This window comes from Colletotrichum scovillei (genome assembly GCF_011075155.1).
Source record: "Colletotrichum scovillei strain TJNH1 chromosome Unknown Contig00009, whole genome shotgun sequence".
Lineage (NCBI taxonomy): Eukaryota > Fungi > Ascomycota > Sordariomycetes > Glomerellales > Glomerellaceae > Colletotrichum > Colletotrichum scovillei.
In genome coordinates this window covers 1986566-2012038 of record NW_023336267.1, presented here as the reverse complement: position 1 = coordinate 2012038, position 25473 = coordinate 1986566, and the positions used below count along the sequence as shown (strand labels likewise).

General features: G+C 55.6%; 7 protein-coding genes across 7 annotated transcripts; 2 read left to right on the top strand and 5 right to left on the bottom strand.

Annotated features, from left to right (window-relative positions):
- The first annotated feature begins 1263 nt into the window (after positions 1–1263).
- On the top strand, positions 1264–3112 carry HER10_EVM0003359 (autophagy protein 8). The gene is made up of 3 exons (XM_035473039.1): positions 1264–1584; positions 1794–2011; positions 2075–3112. The coding sequence occupies exons 1-3, from the start codon at positions 1495–1497 to the stop codon at positions 2130–2132; spliced, it is 366 nt and encodes a 121-aa protein (XP_035329075.1). The 5' UTR covers positions 1264–1494; the 3' UTR covers positions 2133–3112.
- Positions 3113–3329: 217 nt separating this feature from the next.
- HER10_EVM0008190 (ATPase) lies at positions 3330–8626 on the bottom strand. Its single transcript, XM_035477722.1, has 3 exons — positions 7569–8626; positions 6507–7428; positions 3330–6455 (listed from the first exon to the last, which is right to left on the bottom strand). Exons 1-3 carry the CDS (start codon positions 7695–7697, stop codon positions 3346–3348), a joined length of 4161 nt encoding a protein of 1386 aa, XP_035329710.1. The 5' UTR covers positions 7698–8626; the 3' UTR covers positions 3330–3345.
- Positions 8627–10046: 1420 nt separating this feature from the next.
- On the top strand, positions 10047–12404 carry HER10_EVM0009583 (uncharacterized protein). The gene is made up of 3 exons (XM_035479068.1): positions 10047–10963; positions 11029–12051; positions 12259–12404. The coding sequence occupies exons 1-3, from the start codon at positions 10168–10170 to the stop codon at positions 12300–12302; spliced, it is 1863 nt and encodes a 620-aa protein (XP_035329879.1). The 5' UTR covers positions 10047–10167; the 3' UTR covers positions 12303–12404.
- Positions 12405–12663: 259 nt separating this feature from the next.
- On the bottom strand, positions 12664–14631 carry HER10_EVM0005485 (uncharacterized protein). Its single transcript, XM_035475100.1, has 2 exons — positions 13211–14631; positions 12664–13151 (listed from the first exon to the last, which is right to left on the bottom strand). Exons 1-2 carry the CDS (start codon positions 14246–14248, stop codon positions 12789–12791), a joined length of 1401 nt encoding a protein of 466 aa, XP_035329358.1. The 5' UTR covers positions 14249–14631; the 3' UTR covers positions 12664–12788.
- Positions 14632–17719: 3088 nt separating this feature from the next.
- HER10_EVM0012407 (SAM-dependent methyltransferase) lies at positions 17720–18837 on the bottom strand (the record flags this gene model as incomplete). Its single annotated transcript, XM_035481803.1, has 1 exon — positions 17720–18837. Exon 1 carries the CDS (start codon positions 18695–18697, stop codon positions 17720–17722), a length of 978 nt encoding a protein of 325 aa, XP_035330208.1. The 5' UTR covers positions 18698–18837.
- A 718-nt stretch (positions 18838–19555) lies between these two features.
- HER10_EVM0001035 (AMP-binding enzyme) lies at positions 19556–21759 on the bottom strand (the record flags this gene model as incomplete). Its single annotated transcript, XM_035470797.1, has 4 exons — positions 21055–21759; positions 20727–21003; positions 19967–20673; positions 19556–19902 (listed from the first exon to the last, which is right to left on the bottom strand). The coding sequence occupies exons 1-4, from the start codon at positions 21449–21451 to the stop codon at positions 19556–19558; spliced, it is 1728 nt and encodes a 575-aa protein (XP_035328834.1). The 5' UTR covers positions 21452–21759.
- Positions 21760–23654: 1895 nt separating this feature from the next.
- Positions 23655–25396, bottom strand: HER10_EVM0007357 (acetyltransferase; the record flags this gene model as incomplete). The annotated part of the gene is made up of 2 exons (XM_035476916.1): positions 24119–25396; positions 23655–23959 (listed from the first exon to the last, which is right to left on the bottom strand). Exons 1-2 carry the CDS (start codon positions 24501–24503, stop codon positions 23655–23657), a joined length of 690 nt encoding a protein of 229 aa, XP_035329597.1. The 5' UTR covers positions 24504–25396.
- Positions 25397–25473: the final 77 nt, after the last annotated feature.

Genomic DNA, 25473 nt, shown 5'->3' with positions numbered 1-25473 from the left:
GGTGCGCGGGGTGGAATCCCGGAATCTTCCTTTCCATTCACAGAACCAAATTAAATCTTGAAATACCTAAGTGTCACTTTTAGAGTCATCTCATCATGTTTGTATTCGCACTTTTTCGTGGCTCTTGACTTAGGTCGTCAAGTATTCGTACATATATAATGAGAAGCAGCACAAGGATGAGAGCTGCCCAGCTGCCAGCATGACGGGAAAGGTACTCCGTAGAAGCGCTTGCATTCGCTTCCAATCTCTCAAGGAACCTGAGGTCGGTTATCGGAGGTCCAGAGTGGGGTCGCTTAAGTAAGATCGGCAGATAAGAGCACTTGGGCCGTGTGGGTTAAAGTCCAGTGACAGTTCCTTTCTGCTGCTGTCCACCTGGAACCTGAAGGGTCGAATCTGTTCCCGTGGTCGCTCAAAGTCCCATTGTGAGTGGGCTTTCGCAAACTGCTTCCCTCTCACCTCTTACTGGGGACAAATGACGTCAAGACGAGGATAGGTAGTCTGCAAAGGCATTGTACAAACTCCCCTATCCAAGGCTCTGAGTGACAATGCACTTCAAGCGGCTTTGAAGACAACAAACAGCCTTTGCATGCACAGACAAGGCCGGCTTGCGTGCACGTATCAGGAGGTTGCGACTACGGTGATCCCGTGAGAGCTTTCAGCGGCTTACAGTCCCGTCTGAAAAGGGAACCAACCTCAGGTAGGCCCCTACTTTTTGGACCTAAGCAACTAAGGCAAGGTAAAGGTACTCGTACTCCAATAGAATGGGACAGTGTGCCAGGACCTTCTCCTGTGACTCAAATCGGATCCAGAAAGGCGTGACAGGCTGCCAGGCTGTGTCAAGTGGCTGCGTGGACGGTCAGCTGCCTGCCTGTGGTCAATCTTTGCCCCAGCACCCGGAGCACCTGCGCTGGCCTCACAGTCTCACAGCGCCGCTGATTGCTGGGATTGCTGGGATTGGCATCGGTGTCTTGCCCCGCTCCGATAATCCGATAAGGATAAGGACGGGAGGGCTGATGCAATGAGGATGAGAATGAGGATGAGGAGGGGAAGGGGGGCGTGGGGTTGAGTTGAGTGAGCACCTCTCTCACCGGCTTAGTCATTCCGCGGCCATCAATGGATGTCACCCACCAGCCAATACACCGCGGAAAGGTACCTGGCTGGGCTTAGGTTCCTGCCTTTCTGGGGTGCTCTGCTTTACCAACCAGCCGCCTGAGCCACCCAGACACTTCCAGTCAGTGACCGCCCATTCCCGTCCCCGTGTCTGACCCCAAGGCACCCCAAAGCAGGCGGCAACCGACCGTCCATCCTTCTTCTGCCTTTCGCAAACGGCCCCTCGTTACCTCAACTCTCCCTTCTACATACTCCGACGCATCAGGCACCACCGGTCGACAAACATCGAGCCATCTATATCTTGACCCTCGCCCAACTCCCCACGACCAGCCCATCTGCAAACCCACAACCCACTTCCACTTCACCCACCACATACCCGTCATCATGCGATCCAAGTTCAAGGACGAGCACCCCTTTGAGAAGCGTAAGGCTGAGGCCGAGCGTATCCGCCAGAAGTATTCTGACCGTATTCCCGTACGTCGTAACTCTCCTTTTCTTCGGCCTCACTTCGTGGTTATTCCTCTGTAGTTTCCGTACAGAGATACAGCTCCGCCTTTTCGCCGTAACTGCATTCGTCAGCTTCGCGCGTTACTGTTGGCTGCCCCACGTTCCCCGACCGTCACCGCCGATCTGCCTATCTACCTCTAGAAGTCCAAAAACTGACAGGGTCCTCACAAACACAGGTTATCTGCGAGAAGGTCGAGAAGTCTGATATCGCTACTATTGATAAGAAGAAGTACCTCGTCCCCGCCGACTTGACGGTTGGTCAGTTCGTCTACGTCATCCGCAAGCGCATCAAGCTCTCCCCGGAGAAGGCCATCTTCATCTTCGTCGATGAGGTGCTGCCGCCTACCGCAGCTCTCATGAGCAGCATTTACGAGGAGCACAAGGACGAGGACGGGTACGTTTCCGACCACTCTACTACTTTGTGACAAGCTCTTTGTTGCTGACCTATTGTGTTCAGCTTCCTTTACATCACCTACTCCGGCGAGAACACCTTTGGCGACTTTGAGATGGCTTAAGCCCCCGACTTTCTGACGGTCTAGTCACCTCACGGCTTCAGAATGTTCCCGGCGTTTCGGTCTGCTATGTAACGGTTCAGCACTTTTGGAATGGGTTTTCACACGGTTATCGGTCTCCCCCGACGAAGCAGGGGTTTATGAAGATACGCAGTCACGTTATCGCTTGGAGTCACAGGATCAGGTGCAGCCTCCTGACCTGGTCACAGAGAAACTCCTGCGATGCTTGGGTACAATCCAAGAATTGAAGGCTAGCGGAGGACTATGCATGGAAATTGGCTTCACGGATACTAGGTGGAAACGTTTCCTTAGATCGCATATTCAGTCGCCTTCCATCACCTCTTACTTTCCTCCCCCTATTTCTCTCCACCTATAACTGTCGTGTGGGCTATGGTGACAATATTCTTGGCATTCTGTATAGCACTTCATTCGTTAGCGCGCCGTGCCAATCCTTGACCTGACCGTTCTTCAAATTTCTTCTGTATGAAACCAAACCGTTGCGATGATGCCACCCAAAGCTCAGTCAGTATCAGTATCGTGAGTGCCAGAGTACAGTTCACACGCTGAACAGTCCATACGCAGAGAGGAAGGAAAAAGTGAAGCGACACAAAACGTGTCGAAGCTATGCCATGCGAGAGAGGAGCCCCTGAATGAGACGGTCAAAGAGCCGCAAATTTTGACATGGAGAAAGGCATGCGGGATACACGAGCTCTCCGAGACCCCGACATTGTTTTTTTCTCTTCGGCTCGCCCCGGCTATTTCATGCATTAAACGCATCTTCTTTTTTCGTGTTGTTGAGCTTGGATGCTCGGGCGAACAGATGGCACGTCTGAGGGTGAGATGACACGAGCGAGACATCAGATTGTTGGAGCTGCATAGGGGGAGGGAAGAAGGCAACGGACAAAATACAAAGGCTGTGTGTGATCTGTATGGGGCTGAGGTACGTCGTATTGTGTTCACTCCTTTGTTTGTTTGATATGTGGTGCAAAAAAAAAAAATTGAACTTTGTTTTTGATATTTCACCCATTCCTATCTATGAACTCCTAACTGATGATGATGATGATGACTTTGCGAGGGGGGCAGAAAATTCCAAAATGAGCCCGCCCTCAAAGGGGATAGGGACTTGATATTACACTTTTTAAAAAGATTGAGAAAATATGGAACCATGTAACGGAATAGAAAAATCACAGACTTCTTGTCCCCGGATGTCCTCTGCCTAGTGACCCAGCATCTGCTGCATGGCGTTGAGGCGGTAACTCTCGCTCTTCTCCATGAGCTCCTCGTGCCTGCCCTTGGCCGCGACGGCGCCGGCCTCGACGACGAAGATGACGTCGGCCTTGCGGACCGTGTGCAGCCTGTGAGCGATGGCGATGACGGTGATGCCGCGCGCGGCGCGCTCGAGGCCTTCCTGCAGCGCCTTCTCGCTCTCGGCGTCGAGGGCGGAGGTGCTCTCGTCGAGGAGGAGGAGGCGGGGCTTGCGGACGAGGGCGCGGGCGATGGCGACGCGCTGGCGCTGGCCGCCGGAGAGCTGGGAGCCGTTGGGGCCGCACTCGGTGTCGTACCCTTGCGGGAGGGCGACGATGGTCTCGTGGATGTTGGCGAGGCGGCAGGCCTCTTCGATCTCCTCGTCGGTGGCGTCCTGGCCGGGGCGGGCGCCGAGGCCGACGTTGAACTTGACGCTGCCGTCGAAGAGGGCGCTGTCCTGGGGCACGACGGCGATGTCGTCGCGGAAGTCGGTGCCGTCGAACTTGGAGATGTCCATGCCGTCGATCTCGATCGTGCCCGTGCTGGCGGAGTACATGCGCTGGACGATGGCCATGACGGTGGACTTTCCGGCGCCCGAGGGGCCGACGAGACCGCAGAACTGGCCGGGCTGGATGGTGAAGGACATGTTGTCGAGGATCTGGACCTCGGGGCGGGCGGGGTAGGAGAAGGAGACGTTCTTGAAGGAGACGGCGACGCCGCCGCGACCCGGGGAAGGGCGCGGGTTGGGGTTGGCGAGGGCCTCGACGTCCTTCTCCTTCTCCTTGCCCTTGGAGGACTCTGACGCCGCGTCGGCGGCGTCGGCGGCCCTGCCTGCCGGGTCGGCGTCGGACTTGCTGAGGTCGAGGAGACTGAAGATTCTGGAGGCGGCCATGCGGGCGCGGGTGACCTCGGGGGCGAGGGTGAACATTTGACCCCACAGCTGGGCGCCCACGAGCATGGCGACGTTGATGATGAGGAACTGCGTCTGCGTGGCGTTGCCGGCGACGATCTGCTTGGAACCCCACCAGTAGGCGAAGGCGTAGATGATGTTACCCGTGACGTTGGCGACGGCGAGCCAAATGTTGGCGAAAGTGACGGCCGAGATGATTTCCTTCTTGGGGTCCTTGAGGGCGCGCTTGTACTGGCCAAAGACCTCGTGCTCCAGGGAGAGGGTGGCCACTGTCTTGATGGAGTTGACGGACTCGACGGTGATGCCGACGGCGGTGGCGTAGGCGCCGGCGTGCTTCTCCTCGAACCGAGACAGGACGCGGATCTGCATGATGCCGGAGCCCAGGAGCATGGGCACGATGACCAGGCAGACGATGGCGATTCTCCAGTTCAGAATGTGAGAGTAGATGATGGCGACAAACAAGTTGACAATGACGGCGAAGATGGTTCCCATGATGGAACCGCTGAAGCCACCGATGGACGCCGCATCCTTGGTGATGAGAGACAGGAGCGAGGAGGGGTTACGGGCTCCAGACTGGTGCCACTCGAGCTCCTGCTGGAAGAGGGCGCGGAACGAGTCGACGCGGATCTTGTACAGGAGCTTCTCGGCAATGTAACCAAAGGCGGACCAACTGCACAAGTTGGCGACGAGTTCGACGCAGGCGAGCATGAAGAAGAGGCCGGCGAAGAAGGCACCTCTGCTCTGGATGTAGCTGGGCTCGTTGCAAGGGCTGGCGACGCCAATGGCGAAACCGAAAATGGTACCAGATGCGCTGAAAGTGCAGCCGACAATGAAGGCGGACACCATGGCGAGGAGGAGGTACAGAATGTGAGGGCGGACCATGACGCCAGCCTTCTTGGTGATCCACCAGGTGGACCTGTCGTTGTCGAGACCGCTGTTCTCGGTCTCCAGGGCGGCGTTCTTCTTCTTTTTCTTCAGCTCCTTGGCCTCCTTCTTGAGTTGCTTCTTGGTCTTCTCGGTCACGACTGCATCCGTGCCCGCCTCCGTTTCGATGGCCCTGGCAAGATCCTTGGGGTCGACGCCGGGCGTCTCGGCATCCACAGAGGCTGCAGACGACTCGACGGCGGTGCTTGCGCGAGAGGGAGCCTTCTCCTCCTCGGAGCCGTTGATGTTTTGCAGGTTGACCAAGTTGGCGTAGGCGCCGTTGCGGGCGATGAGATCAGCGTGGGTTCCCTGTTCCATGATATCACCAGCGCTCATGACAATGATGTTGTCGGCGTTCTTGATGGTGGAGAGACGGTGAGCAATGGAGATGAGGGTTCTGCCCTTGGAGACGTTCTCGACGGCCTTTTGAATACGGGCTTCACTGGCAGAGTCCAAGGCGGCGGTGGCCTCGTCGAGAATCAAAATCTTGGGGTCGCGGATGAGAGCACGGGCGAGGGCCACACGCTGTCTCTGACCACCACTGACGAGCTTACCACCACTGCCGACGGCGGTTCCGAATCCATGCTTGAGGCGGTCGATGAAGGAAGTGGCGTCGGCCAGGTCAGTCGCGTTCTGAACGAGCTTGACAATCTCGACAACCTCGGGTCCGTACTTCTGGGCGGCGGTGTTGAGGTCCTCACCGGCCATGAGGTCTTCGGCAAGCTGGGCGAGCTGGGGTCCGTAGAGCGTTTCCTTGAGTCTCTGATGCTCCTCCTTGGGCGAGTTGACGAGACCGAGCGCAATGTTTTCGATGACGGAGCGGTCGAGCAGGGAAGGTTCCTGCTGGACGAGACTGATGTAACTGCGGACGTTTCTGACGTTGAGGTTGCGGATATCCTGGCCGTCGATGAGGACTGTGCCCTCCTTGGGGTCGTAGATTCTCGTGGCAAGGCCGGCAATGGTCGACTTTCCGCTACCGGAAAGACCGACGATGGCAGTGTACTTTCCACCGGGGCAGACGAGAGAGATGTTCTTGAGCACGTCCGTATCGGGGCGCGAGGGGTAAGAGAAGGTAACTCCACGAAGTTCAACCTCGCCGTGGACATTGGCGGGCAGTCTGTCACCATCCTCGGTGACGGAGTCAATAGTGGAGTGCTTGTCGATGTCCTCCCGGAGCTTGACAAAGGCAGCGGCTGCTGATCCGAAAAGGGGCAGCAGAGGTGCGATGGTACCGAGCATGATACAGGCTAGTCGTAGTTAGCAAAGTTGCCCAAGTAGTATAGAAACGAAATACGTACCGTCGACAATGAGGAACACAACGGTGTAAATGTCACCAACTGAAGTGCCGTCGCCAGTTCCAGCAACGGATCTTGAGATGGCCTTGCTACCTTGCCAGTAGGCGAGGGCGTTCGCAGCGTAGGCGATGAAGTACAAGAGTCCGGCGTTGGAGGCAGCAGCAATGGCCTTCTTGATACCCTCCTTCTGAGCGACCATGACATGGCCGGCGAACTTGTTCTCGAGGCGAGGTCCGGCGCCAAAGGCCTGGACGACGGCGACGTGAGACAGCGCCTCTGAAGCGATGGACGAAGCCTTGGCCATACCCTCCGACATGGCTCCGCTCCATTTCTGGATGTAGGATCCGCAAATCATGGACGCGAGCAAGTAGGCGGGAATGAGCGAAACCAGCATGCCGGCCAGGGGCGCGTACTTGATGAAGCCGATAACGTACGCGGTGACGAAGAAGGAGATTGTGCCGATGAAGTGACTGACTTTCTCGGACGTTCCGGACTGAATGGTTTGGATATCGGAGTTGAGGCGGGACGAGACCTCACCGGCCTGTCTGCTCTCGAAGAAGCCGACATCCTGTCTCAGCAAGCTCTGGAAGTACTTCTCGCGGAGGCGGGAGGCGAGTCTCTGGCTGATGATTCCCCAGCAGGTGGTGTGCGTGTAGATGAGGCAGAAGGCGACGCAGGTGATCCAGACGAGCTTGATGACTTTGTCGTTGACGGCGTCCTGGTAGGCGCCCACATCCCCGATTCCGTCGGCGCAGGTGGCGCCGTTCATGTCGTCAATCAGCTGTCCGAAGAGAATACCCATCAGAGGGAACGGGACACCCGAGCCGATGGCGGCAATGGTGCCCACGCAGACCAGCGTGTAATCGAGCCATGTTGGGTTGGCATAGAAAAGCAGCTTGAAGAAGCTGAAGACAGTCTCGAAGCGCTGGGAGACGATGGTCAGTTTCTCTTCGCACACACGTACACGTACTCAAGGAAAGGAAGAGACTGAGGCCAAGAGAGCAAAAAAAAAAAATCCTGAAAATGTGATTCAGATTCAGCCCAGGCCAGACGTGCAAGACTCACCTTTCCCTTTGGTTTCGCGACTTCGGCAGTCTCTGTTGATGTTGTCTGTACTTGTTGTTGCTCTGGTGATGTCGAGAGAGCAGTATCAGCCTTCTCGGCCGCAGCCGATCGTGAGTCTTGGTCAGGCATGGTGATCCGACCTTGAACTGACGAACAGGTATCAGGGAGAGTTTGACCGCTTTTCGCAATTGAAGCAGATGGTTAAGAAAGGAGCTCTCTCTCTCATCGCCAGCCCCCAGAAACACAGAGACTTGGCGTGCAGCTGGTGGCAAGGAAGAGCTCAGCGAAAGCGTCGAGCGAGGTCCAACCGTACAGGGCAACCTTGCCGTCCTTTGCACCATGCCAGAACAAGAACCCAGAAGTGGAGGTGGTGGGTTTTTTTGTGTGTTCATTGGCATCCGCAGCATTAGCGGGTAATTAGGGGAGCCATTCCCAAGGCCAGCCAACAGTAGCGAGCATTTGCTTGGCTTCACGGGCTTTGATGACAGCACATTTCACAGAAGCGACTCGAGTCTCCGCTGGGGGCAATTGTGACTTGCCCACGTACCTTGTCAGGCTAGCAACAAATGGAAGCAGCATGGACGGGACGTTAGGGAGGGTAGGTATCCGTTCCCCGTAGGTGAGGTGGGTGGTAATGCAAAGTACCCTGCCGTGGAGTAGCCGAGTTAGGGAGCTGAGAGGGCCACGAGGGGGGCATGCCGTAACGAGGGGGGGAGAAGAACGGCGACCGACGCCCAACGCCGACTGTGACCCCCCCTGCGGAATGGTATACTACGTAGTGTACACAGTACAGCACTGCTTTCTTGTGGCATTTCATAGGTGGTCCTGGAGGGCGGTTCGGGGATCGTTAAGCGGCGAGAGACCAGTGACCACAGCAGCCACGGTAGACGATCACGCTACTGCGGGAGTTGACGGTTGTAGCGGGATGTGCAATGTGCTACGGCACGTGAAGGGTACCGGCGGCATCCCTGAGGGAGTGTGTAGTGTTTGTGGGCGAGGCCACATGTACAGATGTACATTGGCGCATTCGCGATAGCATCTGATAGCGATTCGGGAGGGTCAAAGGGGGTGAAAGAATCAGACAAGCAGAGGAGAAAAAGCGAAGACGACTGGAGCAAATGGAGCGAGTGGATGTGGGGCCGAGGACCGGACTGTGGGTTCGGATCAGATAATTTGTCTTGGCGGAGACGGGTCATCCCTTCCGGATTAAGTAAGGCTGGAGACGCCGACCCGAACGGTACAAGATACCTACTATACCTGCCCAGGTGGTCCACCTCAGTGTACGAAGTACATCGGTACCGACACCCATGTTTCTTTCTTGCTCCTTGCTCCTGGCTCTCTACCTACCTTACTCCATTCTGTACGCAGTATATTTTTTGCGGATCTGCCAAACATGTGGTCCATTCGGAAAGCTTTACGGAATACTTCTTGAAATTTCCTGATCCTCCCATGTCGCGAATGAAAAATTTCAGAGAAGCCACTGCGACGGCCCCGGCCATGGCTGCTCCTGGGGAAAATGGCGCATCTCTTCTGGCGCTGGGCACCCACACACACCATTTCCCATTGAGGGTACATTCCACCGCCACACCCACTCATCCACTTCGTCTCGAATTTGCAAAAGAAGGCGTCATTGGGTACACACAACTCGCTGGTGTGTAGCAGTGAGGAGCAAGGCCAATTGCGACTCCCGTGTCTTTTGCTGTGTGCTGCAGTAAGAACCTTTGGCGGCATTAGCTGCAACGGCCGATCCATCCAGCATCTCTACTCCGTTGCTTCATTACCAAGGTACTCGGTAGAAGCAACGGAAAGCAAAGGAACCCGAGATGCCCTGGAAAGAAGAAAGAGAGGAGAATTACAGTTTTTTTTTTTTCTATCCTTGAATTCCGAACAGTGCTGCTGCCCACCGAAAACGAGGCGCAGTTCCCCCAACGCGTACAGAGTACCTTGGTTTTCCTTCATCTTGTTGGTCTTTTTTAGGCTTGTCAACTTGTTCATGCTTGTGTTTTGTTAGGTAATGCTGATTAGATCCCAGCCCAGCCAGTCCGCTTCTTAGACCCGGCGCTGGGAGTGGCTTGCATGTCTCTGAACGGATCTGATAACTTTAACTCCTCCACCATCTGATAATTCTCAGACCCCTCCCAACAACACCCCTCCAACCACAAAAAAAAAAAAAAAAAAATCTCCAACAAAACGCCGTTCTACGAAGTCATCCCCGAACAACCGAACCGAGCGAGCAAAAATGCCCCCCCTTGAACTTCTACAAGCCGCAGGTTTACGACGACGGCAATTTCAAGGTCCGCGCAACTTTACCCATAGTATTCTAATCCTTCCAAGAAAGTCACAATGTAGCAATACCTACAATACATACATTAGGGGGGGATTGCCCTTTTACAAATTCTCCCAAACTCCCCGGCGGCTCCAAAACCCACCCAGCCATGCCGTCATCTCCGCTGTCGCTTTCCCATTCCCCCCTCCCTACTGACTTGACAGTGACGCCGCCGGTGTGAGAGTGTCACTCAAGTCCCGTCCGTCGGCCCCTTGACCTCGTCTTCCCTCTCCTTTTTTTTTTCTGCTGTTCCCCTTCCTTGCGATCGCCGCCATGGCCAAGCGGATCCTTCGCCCAGCACTCTCGGCTGCAAGGCGTCTCATTCTCCGAGCCAGCCCTCGGCTCGACCTGCCCCTTTCCTCGTGTTCCTCGCCGCCCTCCTGCTTCTACTCCTCCTTGGTCTTGGCCCAGCCTTGGAGGGGTGAATCTGGAATTGGGTCCTCCTTGTTGGGAAAAGCATTCGTCGGTGTCGGTGCTGGTGGGATCCAACAACGGGCAACTTTAACCAGTCTGAGCAGCGTCACCCGCAGAGTACAAGCACCACCACCAGCTCCAGCACGCCAACGACAGCTCCGGTCCGATGCAGGCCCTCCGCTCGGCTTCCGGCGGACGCTATCTTTATGTTTGCTCCTGTCCATGCGAATGTTCTCGTCCGCAACTGCCACTGCCACTGCCTCTGCATCTGCATCTTCACTCCCTTCCCTCGCCTCTACTTGCCTCCCTCTTCATCAAGCCTCGCCGCTAGAGTCCTATAGCTCCAACCGGTCTTATTCTTCCTCTTCCTCTCCCTCCTCCTCCTTCTCTCGTTCAGACGTAGTTGTAGATTCCAACGACACCTCTACATTTCCGACTACAGCAGACAAGATGGGCTCTCTTCCTGGTGCTATTCCCCCCTTCAAGGTCTTCGTCATCGGAGGTCTTTCCTACGCCGGTGTCTCTACCACCTTGAACCTGCTCGACCTGAGCAGCGGCAAGTCGCCTCGTCTCGCTCACATTCCCTACGAGCACCACCCAGACTTCAAGAACGTCCCCGTCGAGATCACCCTCGTCGACGAGCGTGATGGCTTCTGTAGGATATCCTAAAATCCTCCTGACCATATTACAAACACCCCGCTAACATGAACCCCTCCAAAGTCCACCTAATCGGCTCCCCCCTCGCCTTCGCCGACTCCAAATACGCAGCAAAGTCCTGGGTAAAGTTCGAGGACATCGCCTCCCTCCAGCGCCCCAACGTCCGCTTCGTCCAGGGCTCCGTCTCCAAGGTCGACCCGGCCACGAAGACGGCCACCGTCCTCGACCACGCCACCAAGCAGCCCCAGGACTTCTCCTACGACTTCCTCGTCGCCGCCTCCGGCCTCCGCCGCGTCTTCCCCGTCGTGCCCCAGTCCCTCACCCGCAAGCAGTACCTCCTCGAGGCCGAGGAACAGATCAACGCCGTCCGCGACGCCCCCGACGGCGTCGTCGTCGTCGGCGGCGGCGCCGTGGGCATCGAGATGGCCGCCGAGCTCAAGCTCGTCGAGCCGGACTCCAAGGTCACCTTGGTGCACTCCCGCGACAAGCTCCTCTCCTCCGAGGGTCTTTCGGACGAGTGCAAGGACAAGGCTCTCGAGCTCACGCGCGAGGCGGGCGTCAACGTCCTCCTGAACCACCGCGTGAAGGAGACGCGCAAGCTCGACCCCTTGCCCAACGGCCGCGCCCGCCACGAGATCGAGTTCACAAACGGCGACAAGCTCGTCGCCTCCGAGGTCGTCATGGCCATCTCCCGCAGCGTCCCCTCAACAGACTACCTCCCCGCCGCCGCCAAGGACGAGGAGGGCTACGTCAAGATCCACCCCAACATGGTCCTCAAGGGCGACGGTAACGTGCCCAACGCCGAGGACCACATCATCGTGGGCGACATCTGCCTCTGGCCCGGCATCAAGCGGTGCGGCACGGCGATGCACATGGGCCACTACGCCGCCATCAACGCGCACCAGCTCATGCTGGCCAAGCTCACGTCGGGGGCGCACAAGCCCACGTTCTCGGAGCTCGGCCCCGTCGAGCCCATGATCGGGCTGGCGATTGGGAAGAAGGCCGTCGCGAGCGGGCCCGTTGTGGGGACTACGTGGGGTGAGGATGTCATGCACGCGTACTTTAGAGACGACCTCGGCTTTACCAGTGAGTTACTTTTTTTTTTTGTCTTTTCATTTTTTTGGTTGTGTTTTCCTGGACTTCTTAGATCCCACCGGCGCCGACCGGCCTTCCCTGTCTACTACCCTCTCTGTGTTCCCTCTCCTTTTCACACGCCCCCCTACTCCTCCTACCCCATCATCAGTGAGAGATTGATTGATCGCTAACCGTTGCGTGCGTGTTCTCCCACAATAGTCTGCTGGAACCACCTCGGTCTCGGAAGGGCCCCCGACTCTTGACTCTTGAGTTGTTTATGAATTTTAAAAAAAATACATAAAATGGATTTTAAGGGTTTTTTCTTGGGTTTCAAAGGTGTTCTTGGGAGTACAATGATGACGACGAATACGACGACGCAATAAAGTTACCGTACCGTCTCTTGGGTTAGTTTAGACTAAATTGGCTAGACTTTGAAATGCAAATGATGTTTCTTATGAGTTGTCTACTGTCTAGACCTTTTTTCCCTTCTTTTTGGTGTGTCGCTGTCTAAATTCAAAGCCAAAGTATCAGTAGTCAAATGTCACTGAGGCATAATCAATCAGATCAGATAAGATTGCACCCGAAAAAAAAAGTAGTGACACAAAATTCTTCACCAAAATGACACCTTCCTAAGTTTGTCTGCATATCTTCCATGTACATTATTCCCACGCCCACATACCGCAGCACTTTTTAGATCTCAAACCAAAATAATCCACACATACGTAATACTAGTCCTCTACAAAGTCCTCTTACAACTTGGGCACAAGCTGGATCCTCATACCGCCCACAACCTTCTCGTTATCACCCAGCGGGCAGAGCTGGAAGAACCTCTCGCGCGAGCACCGCACAAAGGCACTCCTCTTATGCGGCAGGTCGACAAACTTGTCGAGCCCGAACCCGTGCATGAAGTCGTACATGAGCACCGTGTCGTTGGTCTTCTTGGGCTCGCCCACGACCCAGGTCGTGCGCGGGTCGTCGAGGTAGAGGAAGTGCATCAGCGAGGACCACCACGCCGTCACGCGGTGGGGGCCGCGGAAGCGCACGTCGCCGACCAAAGAGTGGCGGCCGCGGTCCCAGTCTTGGGCGTCGTAGTAGCCGCCCAGCTTGTCCTCCTGTTGATGGTGTTAGTGATCATGGACTTTAAATAAAGAGATACAGAGACGCAACGCACCTTGGCCCAGTAGACCTCAAAGTAGGCGAAGAACGTATCCTCCCACGCGGCGAGGATGGCAAACTGGTGCGGGTCCTCGTCAATCTTGCGCAGGTACTCGCGGTGCTGGTCGAGCGTGCCCGTCTCGTTCCAACCCTGCGACACGCGCGGGTCGTTCTGCCACTCGTGGAACAGGCGGAGGTGCTCCGCGTTGCGGTAGTCGAGCGCCACCATGCTGAACGTCTCCTTGAGGTGCGGGATCCAGCGGCTGTACACCGTCGCGCCCGGCGCGGGCTTGGCCGGGCGGATCGGGTGCCACGCCTGCTGGTAGAGGTTCGGGTTGGACGGGTCCGAGGCCGGGACCGCCGTCATGGTGTGCTGCAGAGGGGTGAGGGGGTACGACGACAGAGGGTTGTCGAGGGCCGCGGGGGACTCCTGCGGCAGCCAGACGGGACGGGGACCGAACGGCGATCCGGCGCCCTGCCAGAAGGCGGAGCGGAGGAGGACGACGGTGGACTGCTCCGCGGAGGCGGCGGGCTTCTGGGCCTCCGTCTGGGTCGGGTGCTCGATGGCGAGGAGGACATCGCGGAGCTGCTGGCCGAGGACGTCGGCGCTGGCGCCGCGGAGCTCGAGGCGGACGAGCTCCTCGTTGGGGCGGAGGACGAAGATGACGTAGACGAGGAGCCAGGCCTGGGCGAGCGTGGGCTTGGTCTTGCCGTCCCACGAGAAGACGGTGCTCGGGGAGCGGCGGGCGCGGGCCCAGGCGCTGTTGTTGGAGTCGGCCGGGAGCTCGCTCGACTTGAGGTCCGCGGGCTCGGAGAAGTAGAGGTTCTCGCTGTGAAGACGCTCGGGGAGGGGAGTCGTCTGCTTCTTGGTGTTGCTCTCCTGGGCGGCGAGGGGTGTCAGACGGTAGAAGTGAAGGCCGCCCTCTGACGTCTTGCCGGCGAAGGTGTCGTGGTTGAAGGCGCGCTGGACGGCGTACTCGGCGTGGTACGGGTGAGGGAGCTTGATGATGCTCTCGCTGGAGGAGACAGCGGACAGAGAGATTGGTGCCGACATGGTTGCGGTTGATGTGTGAAGTCTACCCCCAAAATGACTGATTACAGTTGAAAACGAATTGGGGATAGGAACAAGGCTTCTCGAGGAGGGTATCAAAAACGTGAAAAGAGGTTCCTCAATGCTTGACTCCGAGGTTCTGTGAAGAGACAGATAGGAAAGCAATGGTTCACGGAGAAAGTTGCCAGAGGTTGAGCTTCGAGTTCGGAGCTTCGCGGGCTTTCATGTCACCACCGCCTACTCCTTTGGAAGACATACCGAGTTAACGCCATTGGATCCCTGGTCTCCAAGAGTCCAATGCCATTACATGATGACCCTGGTCCATTGGCAAACGGAAGCCCGCCGCTCACTTGTCTCTGGTTGTCTGCCGCCATGCCACGCCATGCCTTGCCATGGCTCACAATTTTTTTTTTCTTCAATGGGCTGCAGGGCGCGCGACGCAAGAGAGCTTCAAGCGAGGAAGCGAAGCGACTGGTAGCTCCAGCCTCCAGGACCGGCCCATGACATCGTCTCCAGCACACCATCCATCACAACTTCTGGGGCACGGGGTGGTGGTCAGAGTGAAGTTCAACGGCGGGGCACACTTGTACCTCGACTCCACGGTAGCTAAGGGGCGTGTCTCTATACACGAAGAAAAGGGTACAAATGGGTACAAGGAGGATCAGGGTACGCGGGTATGGTCGATGTTGAAGGGGGGCCTCACTCTTCACCCCTCCATCACTGAGGTGGCCTGCGGCGAAACGCCGAGACCTCGGGCCAGAAGGGTTCCTAGGCGTGCCAGGCCAGGGTAGGCGACGAAATGCTCCGAAGAAAATTTGAGTTTCACAGCCTGTGCCACCCTTCAGAATAGATCTGATAACCAAGAGGGCGTTGGGAGTTGATGGAAACGGGGTTCGTGGAGGTCGTCCCTCGTAGTTGATGTGTTGCCGTCAATTGCGTGCGTGGCGCCTACTAGGTAGGTACCTATAAAAGTACCGGCTTTTTCCCCTTCTTTTTTTTCCTCCTCCAAGGAAGGTGGCTGCACCGACCTGGTCTTAGCGGATCTGATAACTTTATTAGAACCAAGTTCGGCCATAGCTCCGGCCTCGGAGCTTAGAGGACCCACTCAAAGCCGACCGGTGGCCGCCGCAAGCTGGATGATGGATCTGATAAGATCAAGGCAAATTTTTTCTCACTGGCGGGGCAGCGGGAGTGGACTTACGGATACGCTAAGGCTGGTTTTGATACTTGCAGCATGATTCACTGCTTCAACATCCCGAACCTACCCGTGGATCCCATCATCTCATCGTTCAAGAGGGCGTGTATGTAGAAACAGGTAGCTCGCGTGGGGTCGCCTTCGGTCCAAGTGGCCTGTTTGGGCAGATCCTTGGTAAAAAAGGCGCACCTCTTCAGATCAGGGTACGTGACTCTCTTCGTCTCCACTGCCTCCCATCCCCTGCCACACCTGCTTGGGAATCGGAACGCCAGTGACGCCTTCAGCTCACTCGCAAGTTGTGAGGACTCATCCGTGTGCCTCGATGCTTCTTCTTTTCGTCGGATCTTGAGCCGTTCCTCGATCGGAGTCTCCCCCGCCTGCCAAGTCACATCTGCCGCCCGTCAACCGCGCCGTTCCCGCTCTGACGCGAGCTGCGCCGCCGGCTCTGGACTTGCTTTGAATGTTCGTGATGCTCTTCGAGAGTTCAGACGGTCGTGGTATTCGTGAACACGCCTGCACAATACGGGCTTGCTCCGACCGGTTGTTCACCCACGTTCCACAGGTAGCTGCACCTGTTGTCCACAGCAGCTCCACGCCTACAATCCACTATCCGACAGCTCAACTCCACAGAGATTGATAACTTGGTCTGCCGCCACGCGATTCAGAATGTGGCATCGTACTCGTTTCTCGGCCAAGGCGCTTTCGTAATGGGGTTCGAGTGGGCTAGGTAATAGCGCCGTTGATCTCAAGCCATCGAGCGGTACTTTGGCAAGCTTGGGCAAGCCTTCGTACCAGATCGACGAAAGCCGGTTCGTCTTCCTGCACGTCGATGGCTGAGACTTTCTGCAGCTCTTGCACTGGACCTGCAACAAGTCCCTTGCGGCAATTGACGCTCCGGACCGATGTGCGCCACCCAGATCATCGTTAACACCGACCGTCAGATTCCGTCAACGCCTGCAAGAGTCCCCTGTTTATGTTAGGCAATGCTGATTGTTCCACGTCGAATGGCATTCATTCCGAAAAGTCTTCCCTCGGGTCTTCGGGACACGCCGTCGTATCCTGTGTCCAGTTGTCCACACAGTGCCATAGAGAATGTCGTATTGCATTCTGTCAAGTCGATGCATTGTGTCGTCTCGTTCGTCTGATATCATCATGGCCCCCGCCGATGGTCCCAGACGATGATGTGTCTGTGTGTCTGGCTCTGGGGCATTTCCGAGTAGATGGATACTTGCGCATCCTCTTCAAGGTTAAAAGTGTCCTCGGGATCCGGATCCCGGAGTCCGGCCGGATAGTCGCACCGAGACGACCACGCGGTGGGAGAGCCCCATTGATCAGATCTGCAGACATGTCGTCAATTGCAATGGCAGCCTTGTGGATTCTTGGCGGATGTCCAGGAAGATGAATAACGTTGAGCCCTTTTCTTGAAATGAAGAGAGGCGGCCAAAGAGTCAAGTAGGCGGCTCATCAATAAGTTCTGTTGGAATAGAAAGAAGGTACGAAACGTACAGGCTGGAACCTGCCTTGCCTTGCTTGAAATTCGGTGGTGCACTGAGAAAGCACCTGCCTTCCTTGCCTTACATTGGTTGTGGGCGTTACGAGCAGGAACGACACTCAAGGTAGGAACAAACTGCCTCAAAGTGAGCAAATGGTAAAATGCTGTGTCTTTTTGTGCTCTGCTGCTATACGTCCTGGAAACTTCTTCAGTGTAATATCGTCATTAAGAGAAGGATCGGATATAGGCGATTCCGGGGGGTATAGGTCGCTCTCACGATAGCTGCACATGATCCTACGCCAATACTGCATGCCTCCCTCCCCTTTAAGGTAACGGCCGCCAGTAACTGTATTGTTGTGATAATTGCCTCCACGATATTATGGCATCTATCTGACCTTACCACTGGCATATTGTCTAGCGAGCCTCTGCCAATCCATTATAATTCTCATGATAGGCATCCCCTTTACAAACCCTGGTAGACGTTTGGACACTCACCAGGTTCTCTCGGAATACATCATGTAATACTTATTCAGAACCTGACTTTGAGCGTCTCATCTCTGTAGATGTCAAGCAGACCGAAGGTAATCTAGCTTAAAGACCATTGTCGATACAACGGAATTTCATTATCCGGGACGAACATGACGGCCAGGCGTGTTCGACGTCGATACTTAGTATCGTCTCTTGGGATCGTTGCCTGATATTGTACGAAACACTCTGAGCGCGTATTCACTCTTCGCATTGGATATGATTTCTCCAATATTGCGTCACGTTTGATCGAAAAACACGTTCAACGCTCCAGAACAACCCAAACAGCATCCATCGTCTCAACCCTCCCACCACTCCCCTTCACCTCCTCCACCGCCTCCCGAATCTCCCTCACATACCCCAACAACTCTTCCTCCGCACCCACCCCTAACCCCTCGGCGACAACCTCCTCAGTCCAAGAAGCATCAACCACAGCCCCGACCTCCCACGCCCCATCCAGCAACCCAGGCGTATCAACAATACCCCTCTCCCTCACCTTCCACCCAGCCCCCTCCGCCAACTTCACAATCTCCTCGGGCGCAAGCGCGCCGCGGACGTTCCCCTGGTCCAGACTAAACCCCTTCTCCGCGCCAGCCCGCAGCGCATAAAACCGCTTCTGCGCCGCGACGGCCAGTTCGTGCGGTTTCTGCGCGGGAGTCCGAGCTTCGAGGGCGTATTCTGCGAAACAGAGCCTGGAGACGTTGGACGTGTAGAGGGCCTCGAAGAGGGAGGAGATTGCGGCACCGGAGGGGAAGTACCACAGCGAATGACAGAGCGTGGCGGCATCAAAGGTCGAAGAAGGGTGCGATGCGAGGTAGGTCGGCGCGTCGGACTGGTGGAAGGTGATTGCTGCGCCGTAAGGGGAGGAGGAGATGTGGGATTGGGATTGGGCGAGGGTGTAGGGGCTGCCGTAGTCGCCGGGGGCCGGGTCTAGGGCCGTGATGTGGCCGGCCGGGCCCGGGCCCGGACTGACGTCGGTCTCACCATCAGCGGTGATGGAGAGCGAGGCTACGGCGTGGGAGAGGACGAGAGCGGAGTCCCCTTGGCCGCAGCCGATGTCCAGGACGCGGGCTCCGGGCGCGATGGACCAGAGGGAGGCGAGGCGGAGGCGGTGGGTTAGTTGCGGGAGGAGGACTTTGTGTAAGTGGGCTGGATCGTGGGGGTAGGATTTTGCGAGGGAGAGGAGGAGAGGGGAGGGGGATGGCGGTTGAGAGTTTGGTTCGTGGTTGGATTGAGACATTGTAGTGAGGTGATTGTGTTTGTTCCCTCTTCTTGTTGACCGAAGTTTGATGAATGTTAGCTTAGGTGCAATATTGGATGGGAATATGTTGGGCAAATTGAGGAATTGGCTATTATTGTGTTGGTGGTGTTCTAATCGTGGCTTCAATCGAGTCTGGGTTCCCGTCACTTATATTGAGCATTCAGATCCGTCCCTTTGTGCACATATACACGTCGAAATAGTCCGACTACACCATTGAGATCACTAATTTGACCCGAATGAGTCTTACAATAAAACCAGATGAATAATCTACGGCAATATGAAAATTTCCGACCTTCCTGAACGAGATGGAAAAAAGAGGGTTGAAAATGAGTCACAGTCTCTCGGACGATTGTAGTCGAATTTGGCCTCAATTGAAGGATTCGATTTTTGGCCTCACTTGGGTGGGTTCACCCAAACCATCGGGTTTCTCATCACGCAATCGCGATTATCGACGCCAAGCCTTGATCGGGGTAAGCATCCTCCCAGTAAACGCGATCTCTGAAGGGGGCCGAATGTGACAGAAGGGATAGTCGGAAAACAATTAGCCTTTGAGGATACAGATAAAAAAACAAAGTTTGAGCCTGTGAGGATGACTTGCACAAGCTAAATCCACATGGGAGTGTGACGAGAAGGAAAGTCAATTCAACGACACGTTCAGTAATCCTGTAGGTCTAAACAAAAAATCTAAGCGAAATTCCAAAACCCAAAAAAACAGAAGTCATCGCCTGACATGAAATAGTAACAACGAAAATGGTCAAAAGACAACTTTTGTGTGGTATCACTCATTGAACACACTCCACGCCGTCCTCGGCAAGATATCCTACGAGGACCGCAATCTTACAACTTGGCAGAGACGGTTCTGCTCTTCTTGAGAATCTCGTCGCCCACCTTGGCAATCTCAAACTTGCGCACCTTGCCGCTGCCCGTGAGGGGCACGTTGGCCGGCACGCCGTCCTCACCGAGCCAGAAAATGTGCGCAGGGCTCTTGTGGCCGCCGAGGCGCTGGCGGACCCAGTCCTTGAGCTCCTGGAACGAAGGCTTGTCCGCGTTCTCGGCGCGCTGCACAAAGGCACCGACGACTTCGCCGTAGTGCTCGTCCTTGAGGCCGACGACGATGGCCTGGGAGATGGACGGGTGGGCCATAAGGCGCTCTTCAATCTCGAGCGGGTAGATGTTCTCGCCACCTGAAGGGAGGAAGTTGTGTTAGTACATTATGCTGTTGTTGCGCAACGAACATTTATGGCTTACCTCGGATGATGATGTCCTTGAAGCGGCCGGTAATTGAGCAGTATCCAGCATCGTCAAAGACGGCCTCGTCACCAGTGTGCAGCCACAAGACACCTGCAGAGTCACGGACCATGACCTCGTTGGTCTTCTCCGAGTTGTTCCAGTAGCCAGCCTGCAGCTGGTACCCGGCCATGCAAAGCTCTCCGCGCTGGCCCATGGGCACAACGTTGCCGTCTCTGTCGACAATCTTGGCCGAGGCATGGGGCATGAGCGTACCGACGGTGGTCAGTCTCTTACCCAAGGCATCGTCGGTGAAGGCGTTGAAGCAGGTAGGCGATGCCTCGGTCAGACCGTAACTGCTGGTGAACTCTCTCATACCGAGACGGTTGACCATCAACTCCATCAGATATCTGGGGACAGGAGCGCCGGCCACGATTCCGGTGCGGATCTTGGATGACTTGAAGTCATCAGGTGCCGCCTGGAACAGGGAGTCGAACATGGCAGGCACGCCGTGGAGTGCTGTGCAGTCCTCCTCGAGGATGGCCTTGAGCGTCGCCTTGGTGTCGAAAACCTCCGCAGGGTAGACAATCTTGGCACCGTGTGTGATGACAGACAGGAGACCGAGGACGAGACCGAAGCAGTGGAACAGAGGGGGAGGGCAGCAAAGCACGTCGTCCGGGGTGAGGCGCATGCGATCACCAATGAAACGAGCGTTGTTAACGACGTTGCTGAATCCAAAGTTAGCCTCTTCGACCATCTCTATCAGCTTGATCGAACTTACTGGTGGGTAAGCATGGCGGCCTTGGGACGGCCAGTGGTACCACTGGTGAACTGGAGGTTGCATACTTGATGCGGCACCACCTTGCTCATGGCCAGGTGAAGCTCTCTCGGGCTCTGCCTTGAGCTCGACTTGATGAGGTCGTCGTATGTCTGGTATCCGCTCGTGTCGCCCCGGATCATGATAATCTTGGGCCCATTGATCTTGTTCGCTATTTGGCTCAAGAACTTGGTGTTGTCGAGTCTGCCAATCTGCTTGGTGGTGAAGAGAATCTTGCATTCTGAACAACGGAGTTAGCTCGGAATCAGCAACTATTAGACTGGTAACTAACCTGAGAACTCAACAGCGTACATGGCCTCGCTGGGAGTATACGTGTTGTTCAGGATGACAAGAATAGCACCGATTCTAGAGACTGCAAAGAAGATGGCGGCGTATTGCTCGCAGTTGCCTGCCATAACACCGACTCTGTCACCGGCCTTGATGCCCATCTCGAGCAGGGCCTGCGCGAGCAGCAAGCTCTGCTGGTTGAGCTCATTGTAGGTCCATCGTGCACCGGTCCAAGGAATCACCAAACACTCCTTGGTGCCGTGTTGGTATGTCTGAAGCTCCAGCAGCTCGCCGAGACTGAGGTCAACCAGAGGAGGATCGCGGGGTCCGTGGAGGATAGACAGCTTCTGGGCGGGAGCCAAAGGCTCGGATACCGGGGCTGTTGATGGTTCTGCGGCCATTGTGTCGATAAAGAATTACTGAATAAATGCTTCAATTCCTTAATGAAATTACTACGGAAGACAAATCGAACGTCTTGGTCTTGGTCGAAATGTTTGTCTATGGCAGGTCCAAAAAAGTGTCACCGCGATCTTGGTGCAACGCCGGCCATCCTCTCGGGTCGCATGGCAGAAATAACTGGCCTGGGTCCAGATGGCAGAGACGACCCATGTCCAAAGGGCCCTGCATCTGCGTCACCGAGGAACGGCTTTCGGGGATCATCTGGATCCAGCAAGGAGGCAAGCCGCAAGCGAGGTCTCTTCACACCCCGCTGCCGCTGGGCTGGGCTTTAGCCCGTTAAGGTGTTGGCCGTGCTGCTTTGCCGGCCACCAAGACGGGGCGCCACACAGCGGGACGTTGCGAACTTGCACGCAAGTATCCGTACGGCGCAGAACCTTAGCTGGGATTGCTTCTTTTCTTCCTTGGGGGTTTGCACCTTGCCCAGCGTATGTAGTCAGCGACGGGCTAGACCGAACGGGCAATCGTTTCACGACAAGTACCTGGAGTATTCTCGAGTATACCTAAGGTAGTGTTGAGGGGCGTATACGAACGGTCGAAAAGGCTACTCGCGTCATGACAGGGCGACTCGATTGGCGATGCGAGGACACACACATAGTGACACACCAAAACGAGCAGATGGGTTCGATGGAGCCACGAGACTTGTTAGGAAATGTGTGCTTGCCAGCGAGCGGACTTTGTCACTTTGTCACGTATTCTTGTGTATTCGGAGGGCTGACAGCGAGTCCAGAGCGTGGGAGGAGTGGGATCGCGATGGATCGTACGTCTGAGTGTGTCAGAGTAAGGTCCAAGGTCCCAGGATGCTCTCTCGAGTCTTGAAAAAGTTGACATGTGTGATTGCATTGAATGTGGAGGAACTTAGGGTCGTGTCTCAAATTGGTCAATGGCGTTTGCAGCTCCTTCCCCTCCATCGCCAGTTGCGCCGGGACTTCAGCGGTGCAGCCACTCAGAAAATAGTGAGACCCCACATGGCAGCCAAAGGGACCCCGCTGTACCCGCCACCATCCCCTGTCACCACCTCGGATAGGTTCAGTGCTCGATCTAATCAATCAAATCTTGGATCAGATAAGATTAGGGAAGGAGCATTTCACTCACGTTCTTCAGCGTGCAAAATTTTCTTTCGCTTCCATCCACCACTCCTTCCTCAGCTTCCCACATCGTCCGAGGTACCTTCCCAAGCTTCCCTTACTGGTCACCCGTGGTCCAGAGTCACTGGACCCCTCCTTCCACATTTTCTCCAGTAGCGCACCAAGAAAAGGTACGGATTCTCCGTACCGACGTACGTAGGTATCATGTACCTTCGTTCCCCCGAAAATGTCCCGCTGCATTTCTTTCCCTCACACCCTCCCAGTCACCCCTTCTCCGACTTCGGGACAATTCTTCAGATTCCATCATCCTTGAAGATTAACTCCACGCCAATCCACCGATCGCCGTTCACTCGCCTCGCCAAAGACGTCAGGTTGCATTTGCCCACCCCCCTTCTTCGCCCACCTTCTTACCTTGGGACCGATGTGGGCAGATGGGCAGGAAACAAGTCGCCAGTATCGGTACCTCTGTCTCTAGCGCCTCTGTCTCTCTCGCGCCATGATTCCATCTGATACTGGACCATCGCGGCATCGTCCATCACCCTTCACCTTCACCCATCAGCCCCCTCCCTTACCCGACCCCGTGAACCACGGTACCACCCCCTCATCCCGTTTCCTCCCACTTGCAGTCGTCGGGTGCGGTGTGGCGCGTCCCTCGGCCACGCAGGGTGAAAGGCCAAGCGACTTCTATTTTTTCCATGCGAGCAAGGGCACGGTTAATATTTCGTCAAATACAATACAAAGCCAAGCCAAGCCATGCACCATCGCACAATAATCCAGGTACAGACAACTTTCCTTTCTTTCAGATTGACTTGCAGATTTGCCTCGTCTTGGCTTCGTCTTGGCACTCTGTTTCCTGGGCGCTTCTTGTCTTGGCACTTCCAGAACATCCAACGTCTACCTTTAGTCTATGACACTCATTGAGTCGTTACACAGGATCCATCCTCCAAGACTCCCAAAAGGTAATATCTGATAATCCTGCTGACATCGCAGACTCCACGTCCAAAAGCGTACGGATACTGCGTCCAGCCAGCCAACACAGCCACACGAAAGAAAAATATGCTTATTGGAAAGACGGGTATCCTTGAGCACGCCACTCTTCGAAAGTCAAACCCTTGGCGGCAGACGGCATCTTCACCATCAGAGGAACTTCAACGTCCTTATCCTTGCCCACCAGCCCTCCGCGGTGCACGATTTTGTCTTGGAGCACTTCAAAACCCAGGCGTTTGTAGAGGCCGAATCCCTCTTCAGACGACTCGAGGTAAACGGGAAGTCCCGCCAGCTCGGCCATGTCGAGGCCCCATTTCGTCAAAAGGGCGCCTACGCCTTTTCTTTGGTGTTCAGGCTTCACAGCAATAATATGACAGTCTGTTCCCGGGGAAAACGCAAAAGCGTGTGTCATCAGCAACTGGGGTTCACATGGTATGTCTCGAGAAGCCTGAAAAAAATAAAAAAGGCGCGAACCGGGTGCAAGGGGAAGGGATCGGGAAAACGAGGACGTGGGAGTTCACGGCGGGTCCCACTCACAAACGTATTTTCGGCCAGCCCAAAGCTTTTCTTTGGCTGCGCTGAGCGGGTTGATTAACTCATCGGCACGAGCTCTCTGCTCGCCTTGGAGCCAAACGGCGCCAGGACTCCTGTACTCCTCTGGTGTGCGCTCCTTGAGAAATGCATCCCAAAGGGCCATGCCGACGACCTCGCCAGTCTCGACATTAACGCACTTGATGGTGTACTGGGTGCTGGTCTTGTGCCAGTACTCGACAGTGTGTTTCGTATGACCCTCACGGAAAGCCTCGTCAATCCCCGTCGGAAACAGGATGTCGAGGATTACCGACCCCTTGAAGGCCGCAAAATAGGCATCGTACACCTGGGGGATGTCGGGGATTAAAGCGGGTAGAACGGTGAGGCCCATGGCGTCTGAGTGAAAGCCGAGAAAGGGCAAAATAACAGGGCAAGAATTGGCGAGTCTGCTTGTTCGCGAGCAACGGTCTGTCTGACTTGACTGAATTCGCGGTAGTCTGGCTGGTTGGTAATACCGTCTCTCTCTGGTTGTCTTGCGATCCTGAGGTCTCTCTGCGTCTGTCCGCGTTTGTGAAGCTGTTCCGAAGTGGGATAGATGGCGTTCTATGGTTCGTTCGCAACAAGAAAAGTGCGTTCTCTTTTGCTAATTGTGCGTCAACGGCAGCGAAGGCCAAACAAATCAATGACAAACGATAGGTCGGAAATATCGGTGCAAGCAACGCAGCAGGACGGAACTTTTTTGCCGGGCCACCACAGTGCGTTGGTGGTGTGAGTATTTAGGCTGGGGATTCGTCTGAAGACTTTTCCCTCACGGAACTGGAGCAGCTCCGAGCAGGTCGGTCCCGAAGACCGGCTCGATACCCTCAAGGACGCAAGGAGATGACGGATTGACGTGCCAAGCACTGTGATCACACAGAATACCACGGGGGTTGACGCGGCAGTTCTCGGTAATCCCTGAAGGGGATCGTAAGGAAATGCCGCAACCGTTGGGAGCTTCCGCCGTCAGCGGCACCGTAGCGGGAGAGCCCAAGAAGGGAACTAGACAGCGTTGCCCTTCATGGATAATGGGCTTGATGAGCGCTTACTGGATGACGCGGAGCCGTTATACCCATTCTGAGTAGGAACCATCTGCCCATTAACCTCGTGTGTGTGTGGCAGTGTGCGCCTACCTATCTTAGCCAAGGGCCCGATTCCTCTCACACTTCACAGTCGAAGTGTGTTACAAGGCCCAGTTTCCTCCTATACTATACTAGGTAAGTAGAGTAGTAAGTGCTACGTTGGGGCTTGGGTTCGGCTCTCCCCCTCCCCTCCACATGTGAGGCGGGCATCATTTGTCGAGATTGAGGAAAAGGTCACGACAT

Excerpts from the sequence above, each read along its gene's own strand:
- HER10_EVM0003359 (XM_035473039.1), top strand. The coding sequence starts at position 1,495 with ATGCGATCCAAGTTCAAGGACGAGCACCCCTTTGAGAAGCGTAAGGCT. Across the intron at positions 1,585-1,793 it reads AGTATTCTGACCGTATTCCC|GTTATCTGCGAGAAGGTCGA; the intron begins GTACGTCGTAAC and ends TCACAAACACAG. Across the intron at positions 2,012-2,074 it reads GAGCACAAGGACGAGGACGG|CTTCCTTTACATCACCTACT; the intron begins GTACGTTTCCGA and ends TATTGTGTTCAG.
- HER10_EVM0009583 (XM_035479068.1), top strand. The coding sequence starts at position 10,168 with ATGGCCAAGCGGATCCTTCGCCCAGCACTCTCGGCTGCAAGGCGTCTC. Across the intron at positions 10,964-11,028 it reads CGACGAGCGTGATGGCTTCT|TCCACCTAATCGGCTCCCCC; the intron begins GTAGGATATCCT and ends ACCCCTCCAAAG. Across the intron at positions 12,052-12,258 it reads AGACGACCTCGGCTTTACCA|TCTGCTGGAACCACCTCGGT; the intron begins GTGAGTTACTTT and ends CTCCCACAATAG.
- HER10_EVM0008190 (XM_035477722.1), bottom strand. The coding sequence starts at position 7,697 with ATGCCTGACCAAGACTCACGATCGGCTGCGGCCGAGAAGGCTGATACT. Across the intron at positions 7,429-7,568 it reads TCGCGAAACCAAAGGGAAAG|CGCTTCGAGACTGTCTTCAG; the intron begins GTGAGTCTTGCA and ends ATCGTCTCCCAG. Across the intron at positions 6,456-6,506 it reads TGTGTTCCTCATTGTCGACG|CCTGTATCATGCTCGGTACC; the intron begins GTACGTATTTCG and ends AACTACGACTAG.
- HER10_EVM0005485 (XM_035475100.1), bottom strand. The coding sequence starts at position 14,248 with ATGTCGGCACCAATCTCTCTGTCCGCTGTCTCCTCCAGCGAGAGCATC. Across the intron at positions 13,152-13,210 it reads TTGAGGTCTACTGGGCCAAG|GAGGACAAGCTGGGCGGCTA; the intron begins GTGCGTTGCGTC and ends CACCATCAACAG.